Here is a 27,811-nt window from a genome sequence, read left to right as displayed (position 1 = left end):
TTCTGGGTTTGCCTCCAAGCACATAAAGGGCTTCCCTGCACTCCTGTGGGATGCTCCATGTGTCCCAGCATTGCAGCAATCACGAGCCATGCTGCTACCTCATGGTATGTAGAAAAAACTTTTCAAGCTGTGTCTATGGCCGAATCACTGATTCTCTGAATCAGCATCAAATCTTCAGATTCGGATTCAGCCAAATCGAATCAGGGACAGTGTGGCAGGGCACTGTTGGTGCCTGCCACTTTAAGGGCCAAGTCAAGCATCCAGCAGGTGCTTGATTGCGGCAGCCGTTTTTAGAACCATGGCTGCCTATATAAACAGAGCAGTCTGCCGCTAGCAGCCAGGCAGGAAACATTGCCTGGCTGAGCTGCTGTATGAGAACATCTACAGGTAGGAGCAGGAGGCTCCTGGTCCTGGCATGACCTAAAACTGCACCCTGCCAAGAGTGGGTGGCCTGGTGGGGCTCCCAGTGGCATGGGAGCCTCTAGGAAAATACCGGACCAGTTACCACCCTGGTGGAAGGCAGGTCGGGGCACCTCAGTAACCCCTAGTTCCCACATCACTGTGGCTAGCAGTTGGGGCCAGGCACGGCTATGGCCACCTGAGCCCCCACTGGGGAGGGAAGCCCTGTAGCCCCAGTGAGGGGACAGATGCGGAGCCCCAGTGAGGGGAAACCAGAGGGCTGGGAGCCTGGTTTGTGTGTGTGAGTTTGTATAGAGTTGCCCTGGAAGGGGCCAAGGCAAGCTTGGCCAGGCCCGGTCAGGTAACTGGCTGGCCACTACCCTGGTGAGGGCCATGGGAGAGGCCCAAAAGACGGTATGTCTGCCACCCAAGGTATGCACTAGATAAAGCCTATGGCTGAAGGGGCCTACTCTGAGAGGGAGCAAGGCAGTATAAGTTGTCGATGTGTGAAAGAGACCCTGTGAGAGGGGGTGAAGCATGAGAGGCCCTAGTGAGAGGAAGGCAGTATGAATGTGTGTGCGTCTGAGGCCTGACAATGAGAGCTAAGCTTGGTCCAGCTGTAGGCCAGGAGCATTGTGTCACCTTGATGCTGTCTGCAAGGCTTGGGCTGTGGTGTAGGGGAGGAACAGAGCCGCAGATAGCGCCCCCTGGCATCAGGGCAAGAATGGGCTGCCTCCTGCCTAATAAGAACCAATTGTGAAACAAGGCGTGGCAGGAGAGTGAGGTGGGCAGTTAGCCCAGGAATAGGTGGGCGGGCCAACATCGAACCGACCCCAAGATCGCCCCCTGTTACAAACAGTGATCCGAATCAACAAATCAAATCACTGTCCCTGATTCAGGCCAAATCCAAATCAAATAGGGCCTGCTTCACACACCCCTAGTTAATGCACTTTACTTATATAGAACCGTGGGGAATTAGTTAGGTGGAGGAAGGCACATCATTTTCCAGTTAGCTGGGGCAGGAGAAGTAAATGACAGACCTCTCGGTAAGACAAGAGAGAACACACGCAGCTGACGCAGCAAGGAGAACTGTTGTGGGAAGAGTAGAGAGAAGAGATCAGACGGGGAGAAAGTGGTGGAAGGTAAAGGGGTTTGCAAAGGCCAGGAGGAGCGATATGCAGAGGATAGACCGCTGGTGGAATCCGTGGAATTCTTTCAGACTGAGAGTAAAGGTAGCTATATCTTCAGGTGAGAAAAAAGTTCATGAATAACCTCCCACTCCTTTTTCTGCTTTGAAGTGGCAACTACTGAACAATCACACCTAAACCCACAGATCCATACAATTAGGTGAGAATTAAAGATGTTTCATGTAAGATGTCCTGGTTTTGATGGAGCCAAATATGACTCAAGAACTTCAGCTGAGACCAGGAAACACAGAACCCAGAGTATGGTGTTAAAGGAAGACTGTAATAAAATTTGTAATTCTCATTGTATTCATTTTTAATGCATTGCATCTGGCATATACATGGGGAGGGAGTATATGAGTTTGCAAAAAGACAGACCAATGCAAGATGTGCAGGTTCCCAAATGGAGTCAGAGTGCTTATGAACTACAGAAACCTATTTGAACATTTTTTGAGTGAAAACCTTCTAAAATCATGGACTGTTTTTCTTTGTTCAAAGCAAACACAAGATTCATCTGTTAATGAAGTGAAACAGAGAGGTGTAGATATTCATTATTCAGTAGAATCAAATGTTTAAAAAAATCCAAATCTTTACATGCAAAACTTTGATATATTGCCATTAATTGTATTTATGAGCTTTCAAATGAAAATTCTTCATTGGTAACTGATTGAGTATCTTTGCCATAGATCTTCCTCCTGCATGCACTGGAATCATAACACTGTCTGAGACATCACAGCCATCTTTGTAAAATATGTTGTTAAGGAAGACTGAGTTCATTGTGCTATACTTATGTAAATGTCTTTCTTTTAATGGTCTCAGGGGAGAGGGGATGCCAACAAAGATTCTCAACCAGAGCATGTATTAATTGTCACCACCTTTCACAAGCTAGTGAAGTGCATCCATACAAAGGAAGAACATTAATAATCAATGAGCTTTAAGTAGCTAGAGTGCAGACATTTTGATTGGGGGAGGGGAACAGGGGGAGGAGACTCCTGCAAAGTTGTAATAGTCTTAATGCAGGATCTAGCAAAAGAGCAGAGATCAGATCCTGCCCATCACTAACTCCCTGGACTGAACTGGAATCATAGCAGATTTTCTCCACTGTAAGTGAGGTTAGACTGTAGCCCATGTTGTTTAGAATCAGATCTATCCTGACAGTGAAATCTAAGATTTGAGCTCAGAATAGCAACTGCCATCACTCAAAGCTCTTGCATGTGTTAAAAGGATTGCCAGTCTCAAAAGCAGGGGGGGAGGGAGGGGGCAGTTTGCCACAGAGCACTATTTATATATATATATATATATATATATATATATATATATATATATATTTAAAGATAAATCAAACAATGAAGCTGTTCCAGCTTGGGTGTGTGTGTCCGTGTGTGTATGTAAAGAACCTCTGAGCTTCCAGGGTCCGGATAAGAAACCCCAAACTGTAAATAAATGATTGGATTAAGAGCTTTTATACATGAATTATTTAGACAGAATCCTAGCCCGCTAGGAAGTGTCTGTGCCGGAAATGATACATTCCTTTGGCACCCATGGTGTGAGAACTCGAGTAGGTGACCTACACTTCCTGAATTGATGCCCTTCTAAATAGGAAGTAATTGGAAATGTCCTATGGTCTAAACATTGTGAAAATAAAAAGGGGGGTCAATAAACACAGGCTAAATTCTACGAGACAAGGAATACAAATCAGTATCTCGGAGCTCCTGCATAAGCTGCCTTAGGGAAAGAGATTACCCTCCCCAGCTTCACTACAGCTAGCTCACGGCAGTGTGCTCAAGTTTTATCTGCAGCCCAGTCACAGTTGTTCGCAAGGAATGAATTGCAGTTTGCTAGCATAAATTTCCCACTGTGCAGCTCTTTGTTCGTTTCATGCTGCTTCTCTGCTCTGTTGAGGCTGCTAAATGAGTCAATATTACCTTAATATAAGCATGGGAAGTGTAGTTAATGTTATTAAACTCCATATTTAAAAACATTTATTGAAATAAAAGTGAATATCAGCAAAATATTCTCCTAAAGTACATGCCTCCAATAATCAGCACAATAACTTAATTGGCGTTCTGGTATGCAGTGGTTGGGTCTATGCCAATTAACGACCCATTCCTGCAGTGTCTATGCAGGCAAGACTCCCATTGGATTCTGTCCATCTCTTGAAGCTGATGTGAGTTTTGCTCAAGAAAGGACTGCAGAATCAGCCCTTTGCTGGTATATGCTCCAATAGACCCATAAACATGCCCAGCAGGGCCATCAGAAGATCTTCTGGACTAGTTTCCAATCTGGCTTACTTATTAGTGGAATAATTCTGTTGAAGTCCATGGAGCTGCTCAGATTTTACAGCAGTATAAAATAAATCAAAATCTGGCTCCTACTGTATTGATATATTTTTTTGGTCTTGAACTGATTGCAGTCTGTTTGCTGCTATATTTCCATTCCAGCCATTTAATTTTATTTAAACCTATTCTAAAATCTTCAAGATAATTTTGCTTTGCTTTACTGTTAAATGACGGTGGGGTTTGTGTGTTTGTTTTCCTTTCTAGGGTTTTCCATTCTTCAGGCAATTATGGAGGCAGCAGTGCAGAACAACTGGCAAGTGACAGCCAGATCCATGGGAAACATAAAGGATGTTCAAGAGTTTAGGCGAATCATAGAGGAAATGGACAGACGACAAGAAAAAAGATACTTAATCGACTGTGAAGTAGAGAGAATAAACACCATTTTGGAACAGGTAACTTTCTGGATCTGCACTCTTGTGTCACAGACTTCATTTCCATTTTTGGAAGGTTTTGGTTTTGGAATGGTCTGGTGATAGAAATGAATTAAATGGCTATTAAACCAGGAGCCCAAGAACCTGCCAATTATCCTTATAAAAATAACAGTCCTGGAGGCATTCATGTTTTGTGGCAACTCTGCTCAATGTAACCCAGCAGAAAACATCTCTGTAAATTTATTTTTTTTCTACATACGAATAGAGATTTTTTTTAAAAATAGGGTCAAATACTAAAAGCCTTCACTCATAGAAATAGCCCTAGTCCCATATGGACTACTCATGTAGGTAGGGGGTTGCCAGGGGTGGGGTGGCTGAGTAGACATTGCACATCATTCGCAGTGATGTGTGCAAGAACCATGGGGCCTGGGAAAAAATGGCCTCCTGGTAGTTTTGGTAACCCTCCTAAAGCAGGTATGAATGAAGTGAGGCCATGGTCCTATCCTCTTCACTACTAACCAGTCTAGCGCTCTGTACAGAGGAGGGCATTCAGCAGGAGCCCTCCCCCTTCACACCAATACAAACTAGTTCTTCGCTGCCTGTACTCTAGGTAACAGCTAAAAGCTACAGCAGAGCCATGTGATTTGATGGAGCCCAACCCATGAAGCTTGTGTCTTCATAGGCATGTAAAATTTGCTTATTATTAAGACTGCAAAACCCTCTAATTAATGCCACTTCATAAATCTAACTGCATCTTTGGAAGAAATCAAAAGTAACATGCAAATTTCATGAAGCATTAGCATAGTCTTTTAGAAATCCTATGTCATCAGCTGTTAGCAAACTAACCTCAATACCCTAAACAAAACCAATGAATTGCAAGAGACGTGAATCAATTCCGACAGCGTTCAATTTCAATGAAGCCCTGAGCTTGAATCGGCGTCCGTCCCTGGAATTATAGGGCCGGGTACTGCTGACTTTGAATGATGTAGGAGTTTTGCCATTGACTTAATTGTGAGAAGGATCAGGTCCCTGCTGAAAATTCAAAGCTAGTGCTGTTATGTGCAGGCTAAATATCAGGCAATTTATCATAAGTGTCCCTTCTGTCCTAGCAATCCAATTCAGCCTGAAAGCCTGAGTGCTTCAGAGCAGTGTCCAGAAAAGAGAACTGCTGGAGACATGCATAACAGGCTCAAAATGGATGGGAGTTTGCCCTGATAATGCCAACCAGCAGAATGAGATGGCTTGGCTGCTTAAGCTTTTTTCACACTTAATGACTCTGGTCTGAGTCTTCTTCCAAGCCAAGTCCAAGGCATTGAGTGCTTGGGGGTTCTTGGTTGCTCTCCGTGTCCTGATTCTGGGAGATGCCAGCCTCTCGGGAGCTTGTGTAATGTGTGCACAGCCCCCACGACTCCCCTCCTTAGCAATGGCATCTCGGACTCCATCACCTTGACTGCCACTGGCACAGTCAGGAGACAGGACTTCCTCCGAAGCAGACAGCCTCCCAAATGACTGATGGACATGACTGTACCTCTGCAGAGAAATAGCCTAGTGAAAAAAAAACTGCACAAAACACAGCTGCGAGCCAGACACACAGCTAGGCACTGGGATCCAAAATACCTCCTCCCTCCCTTAACAGTTGATTGGGAGGGAGAGGGATTTCTCCTTCTCACAACCACCCCATAGGAGTTGTAATAAAAGTGCACCTTTGTGAGAGCTGTGCAGTGAGGAGCGAACTTAAATGTCCATAAAAGGCATATAGAAGGTGGGAAGCAATTTGAGTTTTTTACTGACCAGGCAAATTCTTGGCTTCTACCTGTGTGAGGAATGCGATTTTCCCTGTCCCAGGTCCCTCTTTAGCCCTGGGCCTAACTGCTTCCAACATCGGTCAGCCAAATGTGGAGCCTGCTTATCCAGGGAATGCTTTAGTTGTACCACATTAGGACAATGGGGTCCTGGGTGGTGTGTGCCTCTTCTGCACTATGGTAATACAAAAAATATAGTAATATGAACATGGATCTGCTTTTGGTCCTCTGGTCTCCTATCACTGGGAGATGCACAGAGCAGAACATGGGATGCTTGGGGATTTCTTTCTTTCACGTACTTGAGTTCTTACTTGAAGCACCATAACGCAGCCTGAAAGTGCCGCAGGCACCAAGTGGAGCCAAGTGTGAATCATGAATGAACTTTGGGCCCAGCCTCTGATGAGGGCAGGCCCTTTTTTTTCAAACTTCTTAACCCCACATCCATTCGCCTCTTTCATTCTCTATTGATTTGTAATGAGAAAAAATACAGAGGACCACTCCAGTGGTCAAAATGATAGCTGCGTGTTATCCCAAACCTCGAGCAAAATGGATTGATAATCTGTTTTCTCCTGCAAAGGCACTGACTTCAAATCTGCTGGTGTTATGTTTTTCATTAAACATTTGATTCAGATTTCCATCTATTGATCTATTAATCATGAATCTATAGTTTTAAGTAATGCAGTAGCTCAGAATATGACTAACTAGTTAACCATTTTACAATATGTATTATGGCCTAGATTCTGCAGATATCTAATGGGACATAGGTACCATTGCATATGTGAGTAACTCCACTTGATTCTACAGAACTACTTGAGTGTAAAATTACTTGCGAGTGTGTGTGTGCACGCACATGCAGAATTGTGGCTAAAACTAGATCTTGAGTAATCTGATCATGAAAGGAAACAATCCAGTTAGCAAAGCAAACCAAACACCTTTTTGATAAATATTCCGGCATTTACTATATCTTTAAAATAACAGCAACATTGAAGATAAATATATATCTATGTATAGCACGAATCCACAAGTATTCCCCCCACTACCTGACTTCACTGGGACCATTTACTTGAGTAAGAATTGCAGGTTTGTGTCCTGTATCATGATACCTTGTGAAAAAAATATGTATAGACAGCCACTACTAGAGAGTTTTCTGGTCCAAGACTCAAGAACAATGGCATTGTTTTCTACAGGTAAAAGGCAATATTGGTATACCCGTGGGCTGACTATAGAACAATTCATTTTAAGGCTTTTATTTTGTCTTTTCAAATTAGCTCCTTATCTTGTCATAAAGTTAATAAAAATCTTACAAAAATTCCAAGAACCCTTAGATCTCTCCAGCTGAGATACTCAAGGGGATCGTAAGATGTCCTCCTTGGAGACAACTGCAGTTTGCTGATAGTACGCCGCTGTGGGAAAAGATAACTTTGGATCTGCATATTGCAGTTCAGAGTTTTTTTCTGTTTAATAGTGTTAAAAGTGTTTTCTGCCAAAAAGTGAACTGAACAGACACTGGAATATGAGTAAATTGAGCACTTGCTGTTGAATTTATATATCTGTGCATGCGTGTGTGTGTGTGTACACACACACACACATGCATGCATGCACACACCCCCACATACAACTATACATATACAATTCTCTCTCTCTCCCTCTGTATATGTGTGTGTGTGTGTATGTGTGTGTGTGTGTATATATACACATTAAGAAGTTGAGTGTGTGTGTATACACACACACACACACACTCAACTTCTTAATGTGTATTGGCCTGCATATATTCTAAGAGTACCACAATTATCACTCATCAATATTAACAGTTGTAATACCCTATATACGTATGTGTTTGTGTGTGTGTGTACACATACATATACAACTATACAGAGGTATATATATATATGTGTGTGTGTGTGTATATATATATATGCGTGTGTGTGTGTGTGTGTATATATCTGTGTGTGTGTATATAGACACATGTATAGTTGTATATGTATGTGTATACACACACACATATAGGGCATTAAGACTGTTAATGCTGATGAGTGATAATCGCGGTACTCTTAGAATAGACGCAGGCCAATACACATTAAGAATCGGAGTGCCCAGCATAAATGTTAATCTTAAAGGAACCAAATTTTCAGGATTTGCCTGGCACACTTCCTCCAAAACTTAACCCCCGTTCAGTTGAGTCCCCCCAGAATCTCTTGTTGCTTTTTAATATCTTGGTCTCAGAATATACTTTAAGCAACACCTGCTGCAGATTAACTGATATAATATCAGCAGCATGTACTGCAGTCACATCAACAGGATGTGCACTTTCAGTTAAACTGGCAGCTGATTTTTGAAAACTAGCCCTTTTGAATCTCACTGAGATGTGACACGTGTGACATATTCATATTTTAAACGTAAATGGCACTTTAAGTCATAGGGGCTGGAGTAATTTTGTAAAGCACCCAACTTCTCTGTCAGATTATGTTGGCTGTAGTTTGCAGCTGGAAAAACTGTGTAAGAGAGGTTAAGCGACAATATTTATAAAGAGATTTATTCCAATATATTAGTTGATCAAAAGTATGTGACCTGTGCTATTTTGTTAACTGACCTACTTACAAATGACCCCATAGTGAACATCCCAAGTCCCAGGGATTTTGTACAATTTTATCTTTTAAAAATGAAATTTACTAGTCACATTCAGTATCCAAAATTCTCCCTGCCATGCATGAGTTTATTAAATGAAAATAATTGTTTTTCAAATTATCGTTAAGATTTAGCCTGGGGGATCACTCCTTTATCTATGAAACCCAGAGAGGAGAGAGGCCCATTTCCCTCCTTATTTGATAACGTTATATCTAATTTAATCATCTAGTTGCTTCTTACACTTACTGATATCAAAAATTGCTCCTCTGCAACATTAATAACCTCCCATCTCTCCATGTCCCTTGATGCTAACATGCTCCAATGTTCTTTCGCAGATAGATATGCAATTTTGTTTTTCATGAACAGAAAGGCATCTTGTTCTGGGAACAGCATTCGCTTTTAGAATTAGACTCTATATTTAGAGACAAATCTTTGGGTTCAGAAATATGTTTGTTTGTTTTTTTATTCCCAAGATAGCAAGTTGCATTTCAGACTAAAGTGGCTTTGTGTCCATTTAGAAACAAATCCCCTAAGGAAAAATAAGGAGGTAGAAACTCCGCTCAGGGTCAGAATGGTGAAACAGTACAAAAGGCTTGTTTATTCCAGAGAATATATGTTGTTCATCAAAAGGAGACTATCTCCAGACAAAATCATAAGGCTTAGGCTCCAGGGCAATCTCAGTATTGAATGGAGGCATCTGTGAACAAAACGTAAGTAATACTGCAGCATAGAACATAATGCACAACATTTTAAAATGATGGTCAAATTGCTGAAAAGCCTTCAAGCGAAGTGTCCACAGGAGCAACAAGGGGGATCTGATTGACTGAACTCTGTTCAGTGGAAGTATATAACATGATTTGACTTGTGAGTCTGAAATTTGGAGATTAAGAAGATGGCCTACAATATTTTGATACAGCCATCCCTGTAATAGTTTAAAAAGCCTTCAGTGAAATGCATGGACGTTTGGATTTATGGCATTTGCAAAATAAAGAACAACAAATTAGTATTCGTGTTGCACAGTTAATGCTCATTAAAAAAAAAAAGAGAGAAGAAAAGTCCACGTGCAAAGATTGTTCTGTTTTCACATTGCACATCATATGTGCTTTAAGTCGGATGTGTTACACTGTAAAGCTAAATTACTGTACTGGCATGTCTGCATTCTCCCAGAAGCACTGACAGCTTGCAAACAAGCAAACTGGTATATTAAGTGTAAGGTGCTGAGAGACTGGGTATTCTCAGACTGCTTTTTTCTTTTCCCCCATTGAGGATCAGATTTCTCATAGGAATCACAGAGCCCTGGGGCACTGGTACAGGCTCTGCCACAGAGTGGTCACCTTCCAGGATGTTGTCCTCTGTAGGCCTTGGTTTGCCAGGGAAAGGGTTTCAGTGAGTTTCAGCATGAGGCACTGAGGGAATATCTAATCTATATATATATTTAGTCATGTAGTGACTGAAAAAAAACCAATTTACATGTTCCCAGTGAGCTACAAATTTGAAATGTCAGACGTTTGCTCATCAGGTGTTCTGAGTATTGAGAAAATCTAGTATTTAAATTGGAATCTGAGATTACCAAGAAACAACCTGTTGTTTCCCCAACACAGATTATACCAGTCCAAACACCCTTAAGTCCATTTGGGAAATAGGAAGGGAGAACAGGAATCCGCAAACATTGTGTTGGTTTCTGCCTTGAAAAAAACAAACTGGACTTGAGATCTCCCATGACGGGAAATGGGAATCACCTGGGGATCGTCTGTATGAGATGTTCACTGCACAGTAGGCTAATTAGTTGTGCATTATACATCATGTGTCTACACATGCACCCTCTATTAGGCTGAAGTAAACTATTTTACACCACAGCAAGATACCACTTGCAAATACAAGTACTATCCTGCAGCAGTGTAAAAAATGCAGCAGAGCAGTTGTAGACACTGCCCGGGCTAGCTGGGGCACAAGGATGTTTCAGTGCATGGACTGCCTGCTGGCTAGCCCCACACTGAAGTACCCTCATGTCCCAGCCAGCCTCTCTGCAGCACGTTGAGCTGGGGGGAGCAGCCCTGGACTGGCAGGCTGCCCCCCTGGGCACTGCTTCAACCCTGCTCAGCATGCTGTGATCCCAGGCACACATGCAAACGTATGCCTGGGATCAATAAACGTATGCCATAAGCACCGGAGTTTATTGCATCACTTTAATGTTCACATGTAAATGCGCCCCTGAGGTCACCACTCTTCATGACATTAGCTAGCAATATTGGCAAAATTGAGTGAAGCATGCATGAGCACCAGTGGCTATAGCCATATATGCCTGAAGGGCCTGAAGCGACCAGGAACTAAACTAAAAATGAAACTGCAGACGTGGTACTGAGCTATGGAGAAGGAAACGCTCTTTTCAGACCAGAATAATTCTACGAACATATTAAACCATTCAGACATTCCCGTGGGATGGATTGCCTAGCTTGTAAATGTTAATTTTTTTTTAAGGGACACCATGTAGTTCTCATAAGATTTCCCAGATTCAAAATGACAAGGACTTAACAATCAGAATTATTTGTACAGCAGAGTGATTAAGCTCACTTGGATTTTAACAGATTCTGAAATAAAATGACTCAAAGGCCAGTAAAATCACAGTTCAGAGCATTAATTACATGATTAATAATGATACTATTAAAATAATTTCAGCATCATAAGCATACATTCTGCTGTACAGTAGACAAGGGGGCTGACTTTTATTTTTGCTGGGGGTCCAAGATGAGGGATGTGTGAAAAGTTTTATGCATTTCAGGTGACAGCCCTCTGCCTGAGGAGGGCCAGGGCCCTCGGGCCCCCACATATTCAGTACCTCTAATAGTAGATCAGCTCCAACAAAAAATCTTTTGCCCTGCTCCAAAATCTGGTCTCTGGTAAGACCTTGAATTATTCTGCCCTGGATTCACACTTATCATTTATGGTTAATCAGCCACAAATACACACACGTGTATCCACCCGCTTTTGATCTTTTGCATATTTTTACCATGGTACATATTATATGTGTGTATGTGCAATGAGATAGGTATATTCATATAGATAATGGTGTAAATTAATTGTATGCATTTTGGGCCAAAATCTTTTGTTGTGGCAGCGGGGTAAGTAGGGAAATCATATAGTGTTCTTGAATTAGCTGGAATGAATAGAATTAGCTTGAATTTGGATGGTTGACAATGCATTTTTTGAAAGAAAGCTAGAACTATTTGCTTTGAACTTCAATTAATAGGTATCTAGAAAAACGATCTTTTTCATTTGTTGTACGACTAGTCATGTTTTGCTTCCTTTCTAAAGCTCAGAAATCAAATGTTCATTTGTGGCTGTTCTTGCCAAGTACTGTCAGCAAGTCTTTTTGCATGTGTTATTATTTAAACAGTATCTACATTGTACAAACTAGTTCAGTAGTTGGCACTAATTGTTCCCCTTGCTGGCAGCCGCGGTAGAAAGACCAAGGGCTAAGAGGGCCATTAAGATACGCTCAGATTGCTGGAGGTGCTCAGGTCGGATAGTAGAAGAGAAGCTGTACTGATACTTTAGGATAGTGTATGGTCTAAAGAAAGAAGGTTTGGATCTTTGTGGCTGTCTTGGTGGTTTCTTTTATTAACAAAATTCGCAAGACTTGTTTTAAGGTAATATTAAATAAAAAAGAGAAGGAGAGAGCAGGATGGATGCCTGGAACTTGCTCAAAAAATGATCTGTTCAGTTTTATTTGAATCAATGTGTGTGGTTATCTCACCATCCCTATTTGCACTGAGAACCTTTTTCACGTCACTTTTACCACTTTGAACCAGGCTAGATTTAAATCCCTTGCTCACTTCTCTTTAAAAACCAGTGTTGCATAAGATGCTGCATTGTTACCGTCCTAACAGTTAATGTAGTTCTTTCTTTGCAAAATAAAGGATAAACCCTTTCATCTTTTCAGGCATTGCTTTAATTTCTGCATCTCTCTCTCAAATAGAGTTTAATGCTTGAAACTCTGCTTCCACCCAAAGTCTCTCCTTAATTAGTTTCCAAGGCAACCATCAGGGAGACAACTTCAGTTGAACCAGCGGAGAGAAGAAAGAAACACAGAATAAAAAATGAACAGTAATAGTGTAATACCCCTGTGCAGACAGATGATATACATAACTAGGGGCAGCATGAGAGTGCTGGTACCTCCATAAGCTCCTTTATAAGGGGGGCACCCTAACTCAGTAGAAGCAAAGCTGTAGAGGCCTTATGTCTTTCCTTGCCAATGCCCAAGTCAGGACACATTGCTTCGCTGCTGTACAACAGCATTAGATATGCAGGAGAGGAAGAGACACCACCAGTCCTATTCAAACCCCAAAGGCCCATGAAGTTCCCATGTGAGTTTTCTGGAGCATTAGCACAGTAAATTTTAAATAGTACGCTCTTCAGGGCCAGGACTTGTCTCAGCTTTCATAGTTCGGAGAACAATGGAGGTATTTAACAACCAGTGTGTATAGTGTCTGGAGTAGAGGTGCAGCTCTGCTGATGCAAAGCAGTAGAAAGTGTTCAACTAAATGCTGCATTTTTGCAAGTCTATCATCCTCAGTCTATCTACATTCATGCCCATGATACTTTCCTAATGTACCCCAGTTTAACATTGACTTCATCGGGTGGCTGCATGTGTACAATGACGTATTCTGAGTGAGAAGAGAATCAGGCCCTTTATGTCCTCACCTAAGCAACTCCCTTTTTCATGCAGGTGTAGCAAACAATGTGGGCTGTGTGACTTGCAGTTTATTCAGCAGCCAACTTGCTTGGTGAACTTTAAGAATGAAAATAGCATAAGAATTTAAGAGGAAATCATGTGCTACCAGAGGGAAGGAAAAATCCCAAATTGCTACATTCATAACTTGTTATATCAGCAAGCTTGTTTGAGTATTTGCTATTGGAAGTCAGTTCCTTCAAAATATACTCATGGACAGAATGATCAGTGATAGGCATGATCCCTTAAAAATAGCCAATATTCCTTTACCTCCCAAGAAACTGTAAAGAAAAGAACAGTTAAGGGAAAACAAGGCTGTAATTTTACTATCCCCATGAGTAAAAAGTCTACATTGCAGTATAAAAATCTAATAAAAATGAATTAACTCTTCATAATTTCTCCTGGTTCAGGTTTTATACACCCAGTTATACAGGGAACTCAGATACTACAGAGCTCTGTTTATGATAAAGTAGAATAAACCTTTAAAACGCCTTTAATGTATTGAGAAGAAAAGATTGTGTATAATTCCAGTTATAGTGAACCTCCATTTACAGTGAAGTGCTATAAAATTGTCTTCCCTATAGGAGGTTGCACTGTATTTTTAATTTCATAAGGCCTTAAAAAATGAAAGTAAATGTTTAAAAGGAAGAAAGGGTGGCTGCAGTTCAGTGTTTTTCAGCCTGCTTGAAGGCAATTCTCTGCATTACAAACCCCCTTTCAAAAGATTCTTGTGTGAGCACTGGGACTGAATTACTGCGACACTTCTGGGTTATATCCAAATAATAGTTTGAAGTGATCCTGACATGGTTGCTGAATACAGGAAAGCTTTATATAAGAAGAATTCTCTTTCCAAGGACCCGCATTCAAATCGAAGAACCCATGCTGTGAATACAGAATTTGCCTTGTAATTCTAATGGAACGTGCAGGGAAAGCAGGACATTTCTGAATAGCTTTTCTGAAAAATGTATGACTTGATTTACCTGCTCACCTTTGTATTGGGAGCTCCTAGGACTGAAGGAATTAATTTCTTCACTGGATCACAAGAAGAGCCAGGTGTTGGTTGTGCAGTGTGGCCTGCATTATTCAGAACCAACAGAGTCTTTCAACATAGTTCCATGAAGTTTAAGGCTACAAGGAACTATTAGGTGATCTAATCTGAAGTAATGCATATTGCAAGCCAAAAAGTTTGACCTGGACTATATTAAGCCCTAAAAATATTTTAGTTATACTAAAGCATTTAGTCTTCTGGAGACTAAATTGTACAGCTCTGGCAGTGAGCAGAAGCCTATTGTGATACCAGTGCATGAGAACCCTGCAGGAGCTGGGAATCAATTAGGTAAGAAAAACCCAAGTCCTTGGACAGCCCAGCCACAGCTCAGGAGAAGGGTATGGCTTGCTATGACAACTGCTCATACATGTAGGCTATGGTGCTTACTTATTCCACTGTGGAAAAATAAGCTGCCTGAAGTGGGCCCTTTAAGGTCATCAAGCTAACATTGTCTTATTGTTGCAGGGAGTAATATGTAAATATTATGAGACTGTGCTCTGACAGTCTTAACAGTGTGAACAGTGAGAAGAAAAGGAGGAAGATCCCTTGGTAGACCTGGTAGCAGAAACAGAAATTGCTCTGTGCTGGGATCACTGCCTTTCTTTACTTGACTGCTGCACAGCAAGATTGGGGAAGGGCAGCAGGTCTTCTCCAGGAAACCTGGGCTCACTCACCTTTCTGCCCACATCTCACATCCCATTGCATGTTTCCCTCACATGCTGGGGCAAATTATGTGGGTTCTGAAAAAAAGAAATCACAGACATCGTGAAACAGTGGGGGATTTCATCAGTCAAACCACCTGTAGGTCTAATCAGTGGCGCAGCTACTTCAGACAGATGGCTTGATCAAAACCTGTGCAGAATGCAAAGTGCTTCATGTTAGCACTGTTCACGTTTGTCCCATACTTAGGACTAAAAAGAGTCTAGGCAAGCTCCAAAGTGGGGCATTGTTGCCTTACCACCACAGCCCTCACTGACAGTTACTGGCAAGCACCTTTGGACTCGGGTGATAGGTTAAATCTGTACTCGGCCTCGACTGCATAGGGCTTTTTTGAATTAGTTTTACCTTTTGGTCTAAGGAGGCTTTGGCTGCTGTTCAGCATGTGGTTGATCAGCTGTTAAAGGGAATGGAGAGGTTTACCTTGTATGTACTGATAACATTTGTATTTTAGCTGACCAAAAAGAACATGTTTTTTGATCAGAAGGGTCCTTGCTTGCCTGCAGAAGTAAGGACCTTGAATATACAGGTGGAAAAGTGTAAAGTAGGGGTGGCAGGAGGCAGCCGCAGAAAATCAGAACCTGCGAAGGAAAGAGTTAAGGACTAGTGAACTCCCCAAATCAAAAAATAGGCCCAATCCCTTGTTGGAATGGCAGGGTTAGTTTGGGGGATTTATATATGAAATCTTCCATTAGTCATTTATTAAGGCCTCTATCCTGTGAAATAATATCCCACTAGACCTCCCTAGCAGCTCCCATCGCTGCTCTGTATCAAAGGGACAGTCCAGAAAAGATCATCTGCCCTGAACAGAATGAAATGCCTTTCTGCACACTGAAAGATGCCTTAAACAAAGATCTAGTCCCGGTGACTCCTAGTTTTGACAAACCTTTTGTTTTTCTTCAACCCTTCGAAGACAGGGCTGCATACTGTGCTAATGCAGTTGATGCTAATAGAGAGCTCCAACTGTATAGGCATTTGATCAATAGGCTGCTTCCTGGGGAAGAGAGCTATGCAGCGATGGATGAGAGCTGTCTTGCAATTGCATGGCCTCTCAGAAAGCTGCAGCCATCTTTTGGGGACATTTTGCAGCATAGACTGACTGCTCACCCCCTAACTTGGCTCCGTCATACAAAAGGTTCTGCCTCCAGGCTGCGAGGCCAAGTCTGGCCTTCTATGATTAGAACAAGGAAGCAATTAATGTGGAGGAGGAACGCACATGTGAAAGCAGACACTTTGTGCTGAAGGGAGGCGCACGATCTTCCCTGGGCTCTGGGGTGAGGGAGGGAAGGCGAGATCCTGCTTTGTGGATTCTTAAAGGGAGGAGAACTTCTGTATTATTTTTATGAAAAATATGCATGGCTTTTATCCCTCCCCATTGTACTGTGAGATACTTAGACTGAAGGAGTAAATTTCTCTCCTTGCCCACATAGACAAATCTGGGTTAGTATAAAAAAATCATCAAGAACCATCAGCAAGTGAATGGAGTTACCTTGGAGATGTAGTGGAATATCTCAACTGGACATTAGCTTTTAATGACAGGCAGCAAAGGAAAACAGAGCATGTGAAAGCATCATGACTGGACCTTTCAGCAAAGGACCGAGGTGCCCGGTCACTGGGACAAGAACTGGCTGCCCAGTGCAACGAGGGAGATGAGCTCCTAGTTATTGCTGGAGAGACAGGGAGGTAATACTGCCAAAATGGACATGCGCGTGAGCTCTGCTTTTCCAGTCTAACCGGCAGACAGTTGACCGATAAGTACTGGCTTATTTTGTCCTGTCTCACTGCAAAGCATCTGCTGTTTACCCACAAGTTCACTCTTTTGGCAGCTATCAAGAATTCAGCTTATTTTGGATTCCCAGGAAAAATGGAGAAAAGCGGAGTTGTCAGTAGAGACCCAGCGTCAGAGTAGTGAAGCAATAAGTCTTTCTCTTGCAAATGGACTTAATGCTAAAAGGTACATTCCCAGAGGGAGTGATAAATGTCAGCAGTAAGCTCTCCTTGTGAGATCATAATGGGGTAGAAGTGCTTACGAGTTCCCTAAAATCCTATGTGAATACAAGGTGGAAAAAATAAATCACATGGATATCTTTTTGGTATTCTCAGATGTCTGAGAAGCTGTTTTACATGTGTGCTGAGGGCATATCCCATGCATGCAATTTCCTTTAAACAGATGACTCAAATTTCTCAGGCACATTCTCATCAATTTTACAGCAGGGGTCTGTGCTGTTGCCCATAGTCAGCGGAGCACCTTTCCTCTCTAGGCAAGAAGGAGAGAGGAAAACAGAACAGGTAAGCTATGGAGCCAAGGGGCAAATTTCCTCTGGAGAGACGTAATGTTCTGCTGGCCACCAAAATGGAGAATAAACCAGTTAGGATGACCAAGCCCAGTAACTTATTGCGATTTGAAATGCCCAGAAATTGGCATATTCTATGTTTTTCTGTAGACTTGAACCCTGTGAGAAAGTTTAAGTTGGTGAATTTGAGAATATGATGTTATGCAGCTCACAGAAAACATTTGAATTTTCAAAACTGAGTGATCTTTCAATCTTTTGGGATTCTACAAAGGATGATCTAGTCTCTGTGGAAAGCACCTGGGGCATTAAAGTGTGTGTTTGTTTCTGAGATAACTGCTGGGGATGGACATGTTTAATTAAAGGACTTACCTTCCTCTTGAAGTGAAAAATTCATTGTAAGCTTAGTTATGGTGCTGGTAGGACACCTTCATAATACAGTTGGCATTTTATTTAATTTATTATTTACCCTTGTAAAGTTAAAGGGCTTACTAATAAAAAATGCAGTGACAAAAACATATAGACAGTACACATGCTCTTGGTCCCATTGGACTTGCCTGTAGGAGTGACGGTTTACTCTTGAGAATCCCTTTGCAGCAAAAGGAACAAAGATGTGTCTCCAACACAATCTGTGTGGCTGTCCTTTTGATTAGCTTTTTCATGTCCTGGTAAAGAATTGTGTCATGCATTGTAATAAATGCCTGACTCTGATCTTGGTTTGTGTGGAATGGCTTTGAGTGGTGAAGGGTAGCTTTTGTTTCGGATTGATTTTTTGGCTTCAAGGTCTTTGTTCTGAAGGACATGGTTTGTGGAGGTGCACGCAATGCTGAGAGATACAACTCCTTTCTTTTTTTTTTGTTCTCATCCATCCAGACAAGAAAAGATCTTCATTTAAAAGAGAGTTAGTTAAAGAATTCTGCTTGGCTTGAAGAGTAAACAGTTGTGATCATAAATGTCAGCTGCAAAGGGCTGTAAATCTTTTCATTTCTGTCTCTGCAAGGGCCTGATGTTTTGGGAGTAGAGTGTATTCTTTAAGAAAAAGAGTGCAGCTGGTTTAGTTAACCTGGTTATATTGTTACGTTCCAACAAGAAGGCAGTGGAACATAAACAAGAAGAACATTTTAAAGCACAGTACATTTCCAGAAAACATCACACCAAATTGAAAGAAAATGAGAAAACATAATGTGCCCTCAAAACCTGTGATTCAGACTGTAATTTTTTTCTAAACAGTTTCAGGTAAAAACTTTTATGAAGACATCATCAGATGCACCTTGCATTGCATCCCCTTCAGTCAGCAAATGTCAGCAAAGTTACAGGAAAAGATGCTATTAGTAAGAAGGAATGACAAGAAAAAGCAACATGGCTTTCAGATGTTGCTCTCTTCTTAACTTAGAAGGACCAAAATACACAGCCATCACTTATCTTAGAGGTATAAGGTTTTTATTAGTGCAGATAAATAAATACCTGCACTCTATTGTCAAATGCTAAATTTTCCCAGTGGGCATGTCTACCCGTGCATTTGATTTGAGATCACTTGCAAGTAAACTACTTGTGAGTAAATGCTCCCAGGCAGACATCTACACATGCTCTTAGCACCAAACTACTGCCACTTCCTGCATCCCTGTGATAGGCCCCTGTCATTACTGGGAGGAGCTCCAGGCTCTGGCTGCAGCTGCCAGCAGCCCACATCTGCCCCTGGGGGTGCCTGTCAGGGGGTGCACCACTGCTCTCAGGGGGTGCATGGGCACCCCCATGCACCCCCTACACATTGCTACTGCCTGGGCTGCTCCACAGCCTCCAGTGCCACCTGGAGGGCTACCTGTGGCTATGCTACATGTCTCTGCCTCCCACAGCCAAGGAGAATATCACCATTATGTTTGATGCATTCCCCAGCATGTGAGAGGCCCATGCCCACCCAGCTGCCAGGGCACAGGCTGCTCAATAAAGTTTTGCAGTGTCTCCCACCTCCCTGCACACTGTTGGGGGGAAACCTGGAGCGGTTGGGCTGGGGCGGGGAGAGGAGGGGGAACGGGCAGGGGCTGGAGGGCCTTCCCCCTCAGTGCGGGGCTTACTATGTGGCTTGGGCTGGTGTGGCTGGTGGCTCTGCTTGGTGGTGATGGCATGTGGCTCCAGGCAGTGTCCTTGGAAGGTAGGGTGTGATGTACAGGAACCCAGCCAGGGGCCCCTCCCCAGGGAGGAGCTGACTTTGCTGGCAGCCAGCAATGACATAGCTGGCTATGCCTTGGGGCTGAGGCTGAGGCTGCGGAGCTATTGGGGCAAGCTCTGGCCCAGGCTTCCCAAGCTGCTGGTGGAGGCTGCAGCCAGGATGCTCAGTGGGATGGGCTGCTAGAGGGCCAAGGGGCCCTCACCTGGTGACACGTCACCATGGGTGCCAGGCCAGAGCAGGGACTCAGGCAGGCCACCCGTGCTGCCGCACACAACATAGCTGCAGCCTGGGTCCTGGGGCACCCTGCAGGCCTGCTCGGCACAGGCCTAGAAGCTGTGTGGCACTGCAATGCTAGGCAGCAGTTCCAGGTGCAGGCAGGTTGGTGCAGCTAGCCTGCATCCTGTCCAAAGAAACACAGGCCTGGAGTGGCCTCAGGCTGCCTGCATGTGCCTCAGAGCTAAAAATGCCTGCAGACTTTTAAGGGCCTGAGGCTGGGGCTGCCAAAGAGCCAGCCCAGTCCTGGGGCAGGAGAGGAACCCAGCCGGAGCCCTGGAGCTAGCCTCAAGCTGCCCCCCCAATGGCAGGGCTGACTGGGAGCAAATTTGCTCCCAGTTGGTGTCTACACGTGTGTTACTGCACAGTAACTACTCTCAAGTAAATTTGCTACTTGCATTTACAGTTAGCAGATTTACACATGCGTAGCATCATTTACTGCACAGTAAGCATGTGCACATGTGAATGTACTGCTACTGTGCAGTAAAGCAGCTCGTGTAGATGCATCCAGTAAGAGTTAAATTCTGCCCTGTGATTTTCATACACCTAGTAAGAATATAAAGTAATATGTTATAGTAACTATCAATATTACAGTAGTGGAAGAAGTGCTGTCTTTTAAAGGGCTCTATACTTAATACATGTCATTGAGAAATTATGAATCCTCAGATCCATATAATTTAAATATCTGTGATGTTGGGTTGCTTTAAAGGAGACTTAAGGTACATGTTTTGCATCCAAAACTTTTTACAGTGTAAAAAGGTAGGATTTCAGTTCTGAGGCAGAATGACAAGTATATGTGAGGCAGCAGAGGCATACAGGCAAAATCCATAGATCCTTAACTACATGGAAAAAAGAGTCTGCGGATTTTTATGTTAACTTTCAGATACCTCGTATAGTAGATGAAAATACAAAATCTGATTATTGGGAAAGCCTGCATATTTGTGACACTTCCTCATGGACACTGTATCTCCAAAACAGTTCATGAATTAATCTCATCAATGTATGTAGTTATTTATGTCTGTGACAAAGCATATGTGTTTAGGATCTAAATTTTAGTATTTAATAGAATCCTCCTTTAATATTAAATTCAAGTATCTAATATACTCAAGTTACTAGTATACGTAAAATATTGGTTACCTTATTGGACTCTCAAAATCCCTGGAGGCTAGATTCTAATTCCATTAACCCATTTAATTGGGGGAAATAAATGGCTTTTGGTAGCTATACCCCAGTGATTTTAGGGTTAGTATTTGTTCCAGTGTATGAGGCATGGCAATACATGGACTATGGAAATAGTTTCTTCTCACTGAAAGCAAAGACATGTCACGTGTCGTCTTTTCATTTGGGACATATTGCTGCCACTGTGCTTCAGCCTGTGCTGCTTCCTTTAGAAATCTAACCTAAGGGGGAGGGGTTGCGCTCTATGTCAGTGAGCAATATACATCAACCCTCATCAAGACAGAATCCAAGGATGAGGAAGTAGAAGGATTGTGGGTTAGGCTACATGGGGGGCAAGGAGAAAGGGATTTGGTGGTAGGGGTCTGCTACAGACCCCCACACCAAGGGGAAGAAAGAGATGCGGGGCTCCTGAGGCAAATCTCGGAAACCATAAAAGCTAAAGAGGCGGTAGTCATGGGGGACCTAAACTACCCGGACATCTGCTGGGAGTCACAGACAGCAAAGTCCCACCACTCACGCAGGTTTCTAACCTTTGTACAGGACCTCCACCTGACTCAGGAGGTACACGGTCCCACTAGGGGGAATGCCATACTGGATCTGGTATTGGCAACAGGGGATGACATAGTAGTGGACCTCCAGATCGGTAGCCATCTGGGGGACAGTGATCACCTAATAATAGAATTCACCATAAGACGGCGAGTGGGTAAGGTAACTAGTAGGGTGAAAGTGCTAGACTTTAGGAAAGCTGATCTCAATGAACTCAGGTGATTAGTCAAGGACGCACTGCAGAGTAGGAGATTTGAAGAGATGGGAGCCCAAGAAGGGTGGCTGTGCCTTAAGGAAATGATCCTTCGAGCACAAAACAAGACGATCCCTGAGCGAGGCAAAAGAGGGAAAGGGGCCAGGAGGCTTCCCTGGCTGACCAGAGAAATCCAGAGCAGCCTAAGGGACAAAAGGGGAGCACATAAAATGTGGAAACAGGGAGAGATCACCAAAGATGAATATACCTCCTCTGCTCGTGCTTGTAGGGAGGCAGTTAGACGGGCCAAAGCTACCATGGAGCGCAGGATGGCAACCCAAGTAAAAGACAACAAGAAATTGTTTTTTAGCTATATAGGGAGTAAAAGGAAGGCCCAGGGAGGAATAGGACCCCTGCTAAATGGGCAGAAACAATTGGCAACAGATAGGGGGGACAAGGCTGAACTCCTCAATGAGTTCTTTGCCTCAGTGTTCCTAAGCGAGGGGCACGACAAGTCTCTCACTGGGGTTGTAGAGAGGCAGCAGCAAGGCACCAGACTGCCATGCGTAGATCCTGCGGTGGTGCAGAGTCATTTGGAAGAACTGGATGCCTTTAAGTCGGCAGGCCCGGATGGGCTCCATCCGAGGGTGCTGAAGGCACTGGCCGACATCATTGCAGAGCCACTGGCGGGAATATTCGAACGCTCGTGGCGCACGGGCCAAGTTCCAGAGGACTGGAAAAGGGCCAACGTGGTCCCCATTTTCAAAAAGGGGAGGAAGGAGGACCTGGGCAACTATAGACCTGTCAGTCTCACCTCCATCCTTGGCAAAGTCTTTGAAAAAATTATCCAGGCTCACATTTGTGAGAGCCCGGCAGGGCAAATTATGCTGAGGGGAAATCAGCACGGGTTCGTGGCAGGCAGATCGCGCCTGACCAATCTAGTCTCTTTCTATGACCAGGTTACGAAACGCCTGGACACAGGAGGAGGGGTGGATGTCGTATACTTAGACTTCAGGAAGGCCTTCGATACGGTATCCCACCCCATACTGGTGAACAAGTTAAGAGGCTGTGACTTGGATGACTGCACAGTCCAGTGGGTGGCGAATTGGCTGGAGGGTCGCACCCAGAGAGTCATGGTGGATGGGTCGGTTTCGACCTGGAAGGGTGTGGGCAGTGGGGTCCCGCAGGGCTCGGTCCTTGGACCGATACTCTTTAATGTCTTCATCAGCAACTTGGACGAGGGAGTCAAATGTACTCTGTCCAAGTTTGCAGATGACACAAAGCTATGGGGGGATGTAGACACGCCGGAGGGCAGGGAACAGCTGCAAGCAGATCTGGACAGGTTGGACAAGTGGACAGAAAACAACAGAATGCAGTTCAACAAGGAGAAATGCAAAGTGCTGCACCTAGGGAGGAAAAATGTCCAGCACACCTACAGCCTAGGGAATGACCTGCTGGGTGGCACAGAGGTGGAAAGGGATCTTGGAGTCCTAGTGGACTCCAAGATGAACATGAGCCGGCAGTGTGACGAAGCCATCAGATAAGCCAATGGCACTTTATCGTGCATCAGCAGATGCATGACGAATAGGTCCAAGGAGGTGATACTTCCCCTCTATCGGGCGCTGGTCAGACCGCAGTTGGAGTACTGCGTGCAATTCTGGGCGCCACAATTCAAGAAGGATGCGGATAACCTGGAGAGAGTCCAGAGAAGGGCCACTCGTATGGTTAAGGGCCTGCAGACCAAGCCCTATGAGGAGAGACTAGAGAAACTGGATCTTTTCAGCCTCCGCAAGAGAAGGTTGAGAGGCGACCTTGTGGCTGCTATAAGTTCATCACGGGGGCACAGAAGGGAATTGGTGAGTATTTATTCACCAAGGCGCCCCCGGGGGTTACAAGAAATAATGGCCACAAGCTAGCAGAGAGCAGATTTAGACTGGACATTAGGAAGAACTTCTTCACAGTTGGAGTGGCCAAGGTCTGGAACGGGCTCCCAAGGGAGGTGGTGCTCTCCCCTACCCTGGGGGTCTTCAAGAGGAGGTTAGATAAGCATCTAGCTGGGGTCATCTAGACCCAGCACTCTTTCCTGCTTATGCAGGGGGTCGGACTCGATGATCTATTGAGGTCCCTTCCGACCCTAACATCTATGAATCTATGAATCTATAAACCTCTCGTTGGTGGTGAACATAGGGGGAGGAAACATAGAGGGAGAAATGCCTGATATCTGTTGGGCTGTATAGTCAAAGATGGTCCAGCATAAAATACATATTCAGAATCCTTGAGGGAGGCTTCATCTTGAGACAAAAGCATATTTCCAGTTCAGAAGCTGTTGGAGAAATGCATAGCCTCTGGCTACTTGGAAGTTGAACAGCCCTGCTATAGACCACATGAGATGCTGCTTGAGACGCTATAACTCCTCAACCATTTCATCCAGTGTCAGGTAGAATTAAGTCCACGTATGAAGGAGGCTTTAACTTAAGCCATTCACTCAAGCATCCCCAGCTTGCACCCAAAGCAAAATTCAAGCTTTGAGTAAGGGGACTGAGACAAGGAAATTAAAGCAAGATACTTACATTTTACAACCTAAGAGCCACCACCCAAGTGCAATCTCACTAATACCCAGATCAGGGCCCTATATCTTGCCAGACTCAGTAGCCATAGTATATTGGAAGAAAAATATGCCTGCTCCTCTGTTTAGATTGCCCTAACATTTTCATTTCCCACCAGATGATCCCTATGGACAGTTCCAGAGGAAGTGAAAAACCCCTCCTCAGTCAGCAAATGGAAAAACCTCTCTTGGATCACAAATACATCGTTCACATTCCACCTATGTGGACAAGGCTCGGTCTATTTGGAGCCCCTAAATAGCACGCTTTTGTACTAAACCTTCCCTTGGCCAACCCGAGGAGAACAGAGCAGGGTGGGGTGTCCCACAACTCACTTGGCTTGATAAACAGTTATTGCCAACCTAGAAATAGCAGGGACCCTCTGTTGTGTCAAAAGTCACCGTAACGGGCAATCAATATTGACATCAAAGTCAGGTAGTCACGTCTGAGTGGCCCAGTCAACTCCACACCTGAATCAACAAACCTGTCTTGCGCTTTTTGGAAAATTTGGCCCTCATTATGTATGCTTGGTACTAAAAGGCATTGTGACAATATTACTTAAATTTACATAGGACTTTCAGAAGGAAAAATGCCATTCAAGTGCTTCTTATTACCTGTCTCGGGTATTGGTAAAGTCGTACCATGTACTATTTCTAACACAAGGTCTTATGGACTTAGGTACCCATACCAAAATCCTCAGAGATATAGCTTGAAACAAAGTGTGAATACTCCCGTATTTAAACATGTGCAAATCATTTCAGGATTGGGATAGCTTCATCTCTATTATTATTTATTACGCACAATTTCACAATGAAAATTCCTTGATACCAAACTCATTAATTTTTATTATGTCTTAAAATTGGAAGCTCTAGGAAGGTCAATCGCCTTTTAATTCTTCTTTTTTAGCATCTGGGTAACACTAGTACAAAAGTTAAATGCCCTCATTGTTCCCTAGCTGAATAGAAATGGAAAGATGTGTTACAAGAGAGCACATCTCTGGCTGTCACTCTTTTTAAGTGGTGTATTCCTATGAGTTGTCACTTATGAAGACCACAGGAAAAATCTTTAGGCCTTCTTTTGTAGCAACACTGCTTGTCATCTTCAGTATTTTATCTGATACAAAGATATAATAGTCTTATAAATATCTGAATTATGACCTTTAAAGCAGGCAGTCTGACAGAATACAACAGTTTTCTATCCTTTCGTGGCCTGCTTTTAGTTTTCACTTTTTATTTTTAAGGAAAGGGGGATAAATAATATTGTCGAACACGCTGAAATGACTAGACTGCAATGAATCCAATTTTAGACAAAATCTAAATAGACATTAGCTGGGCTTGCTAGTTTGCTGTTCATCACTGTTCTTGGCCAGTGTACATTTATGTCAAGGAAATAATATAGTAGTGTCCTCTCGATTGTCACACCCCAATGGGTGTTTTAAAGATTATGCAAATTTTTAAGCAAGCCATTGTACTGGTAATTCTAGGAGATTTTCCAGGTTCACTGTGCTTTATTCAGTGAATAAAATGTGAGTGGAGCTTGCTGTGATCCTAACAAAGATAGACTCCTAGAAGAGAGTTTATGGTGTGAAGGCATGACTTTAAAATGAGCCAGCATACTTGTGCAATCTGAGTCTAGCTAGCACTGGTAATGATAACCATGAAGAGTGAGATAACACTGGCATCAGGTTGTATTAGCAACCAGAGTTTGTGAGGAATTGTATAGTAGTTGCTAACATGTGCTAAAACCCATGCCACTGCATTGTCACTGCTACTATAACCCTTGCTAGCTAGTGTGATACATGTAATACCACGTGGTATAGGCATCCTACCATATAGTACATTTATTTTGGTGTATAAACATACTCCATGAGAGGAGGTACGTGGTGTGAAGAGAGCCACTACCCTGCAAAGAGAGAGTCTTTTCATTGAGAATTTTCTTTATAACGATAATACTCCCTTAACCCAAGCTAATTTGTGCAGCCGCATATCAAAAGTAAATGCTTTTTCATCATTAATGCTCGAAAAATGTCAAGTGGCTTTGTAACAATTTAACCTGGGACGAATGGAACAAATTTACCTAATCAGTGCAGTCCAGTCTTGCAAAATGGCCATAAAAATTTAAAAGCCTGGGCACAAAATCGACTTGCTTGCTGATTACCATGGTAACTGATAATAATAATAAGCAAATGGCATTTTCCCCAAGCAAGGAAGTAAACTACAATTTTTCCAGGTTGATCTAATCTCTGACAACAAATGTAATCCCATAATCCACCCAGTATTAAGAACATCTAGTACAGGCCAATAAACTTGAGACTCTTATTCTAAAGCCAAGGATTTTTTTTTAATGGTGACCCTATTAGACGTTCTACTCATTAACTAGTGACATTTTAAGGGTTAATTTAAAAATTGTAACGTTATGGCTAGTCTACATTAAACCAGACAATATAAGCTTTTTATCTAGAAGATAAAAATGACGTCGAATCAGAAGTCTGAATTATTCATGATCGTTTCTAACCATTTCTTTTCCTCCTTTGTTCAGTATAAAATCTTATAAGCTTTTCTTTCAGTCAAGGTGAAAGCAATATTAAGTCTCGGAAGTGAAACTTGCCCAAGACATGTAGTTCGGCGAAATCCTTGTCCTGTAATCCTAGCATTCTATTCAGTGCTACTATTCAATATCCCACTTGTTATATAAGCTGCACAATATAAGTGGTTGATGAGATTTATTTGTTAGACTGCTGCTTTCCTTCATCTGAAAAGGGTTATCCATTCTTTCACTCCCACAGGAGTAACACTGATGTGGCTGATTGGTTCTGCTATGCTCACTAATCCAGCAACTCCTCTTTCTATTCATATTGCTGAACTGTTTGCTGGGGGGCGGGTTATGGTTGCTCAGCTTTTAGGGTGCCATATGAATTGAATTTTAAGAAGCATTAGTAAGATCTACCGTATTTCCTAAGATGAGGGTTTTTTTGCCCCATTCATCATGGAGGACTGCCTGCCACAGGCTGGGGCCAGAGCTCCCACTGCCCCTGCTGCCTGGCTGGGGCTGGGTGTGGGGCCAGAACCAGAGTCACAGACATAGCTGCTACTTGCCCTGGGCTGAGGCCAGAGCTGCCACTGCCACCTGGCCACAATGTGCTCTGTATCCCATAGGGTATGCAGTGATAGGGTGAGATAAGTGGCTGGGGGTGGGGGGGCAGACACCGGGGGGGAGATATGTTAGCGGGGACTGGGGCGCTGGGAGCATAGGCCGGGGAAGTGGCAGAGGGGGTATGACAGGCCAGACCGTTAGGGCCAGGCTGCCTGCCCTCCTGCCATTTACCACCCACCACTCTCCCCTCTG

The 27,811-nt window shown here is 43.3% G+C and overlaps 1 protein-coding gene across 4 annotated transcripts in view; it reads left to right on the top strand.

Moving 5' to 3' along the window:
* GRIA3 (glutamate ionotropic receptor AMPA type subunit 3) overlaps positions 1–27,811 on the top strand; it is a 216,799-nt gene that overhangs the window by 97,986 nt on the left and 91,002 nt on the right. For all 4 annotated transcript variants that reach the window (XM_019487777.2, XM_006270988.4, XM_019487778.2 and 1 more), the window contains exon 4: positions 4,127–4,314. In XM_019487777.2, coding sequence (XP_019343322.1) covers positions 4,127–4,314 — 188 coding nt within the window. The remainder of the gene's footprint in view (positions 1–4,126; positions 4,315–27,811) is intronic.

Source organism: Alligator mississippiensis, chromosome 8, assembly GCF_030867095.1.
Source record: "Alligator mississippiensis isolate rAllMis1 chromosome 8, rAllMis1, whole genome shotgun sequence".
Classification (NCBI taxonomy): domain Eukaryota; kingdom Metazoa; phylum Chordata; order Crocodylia; family Alligatoridae; genus Alligator; species Alligator mississippiensis.
The sequence above is the reverse complement of the archived record's forward strand: the minus strand, read 5'-3'. Positions and strand labels throughout refer to the sequence as shown.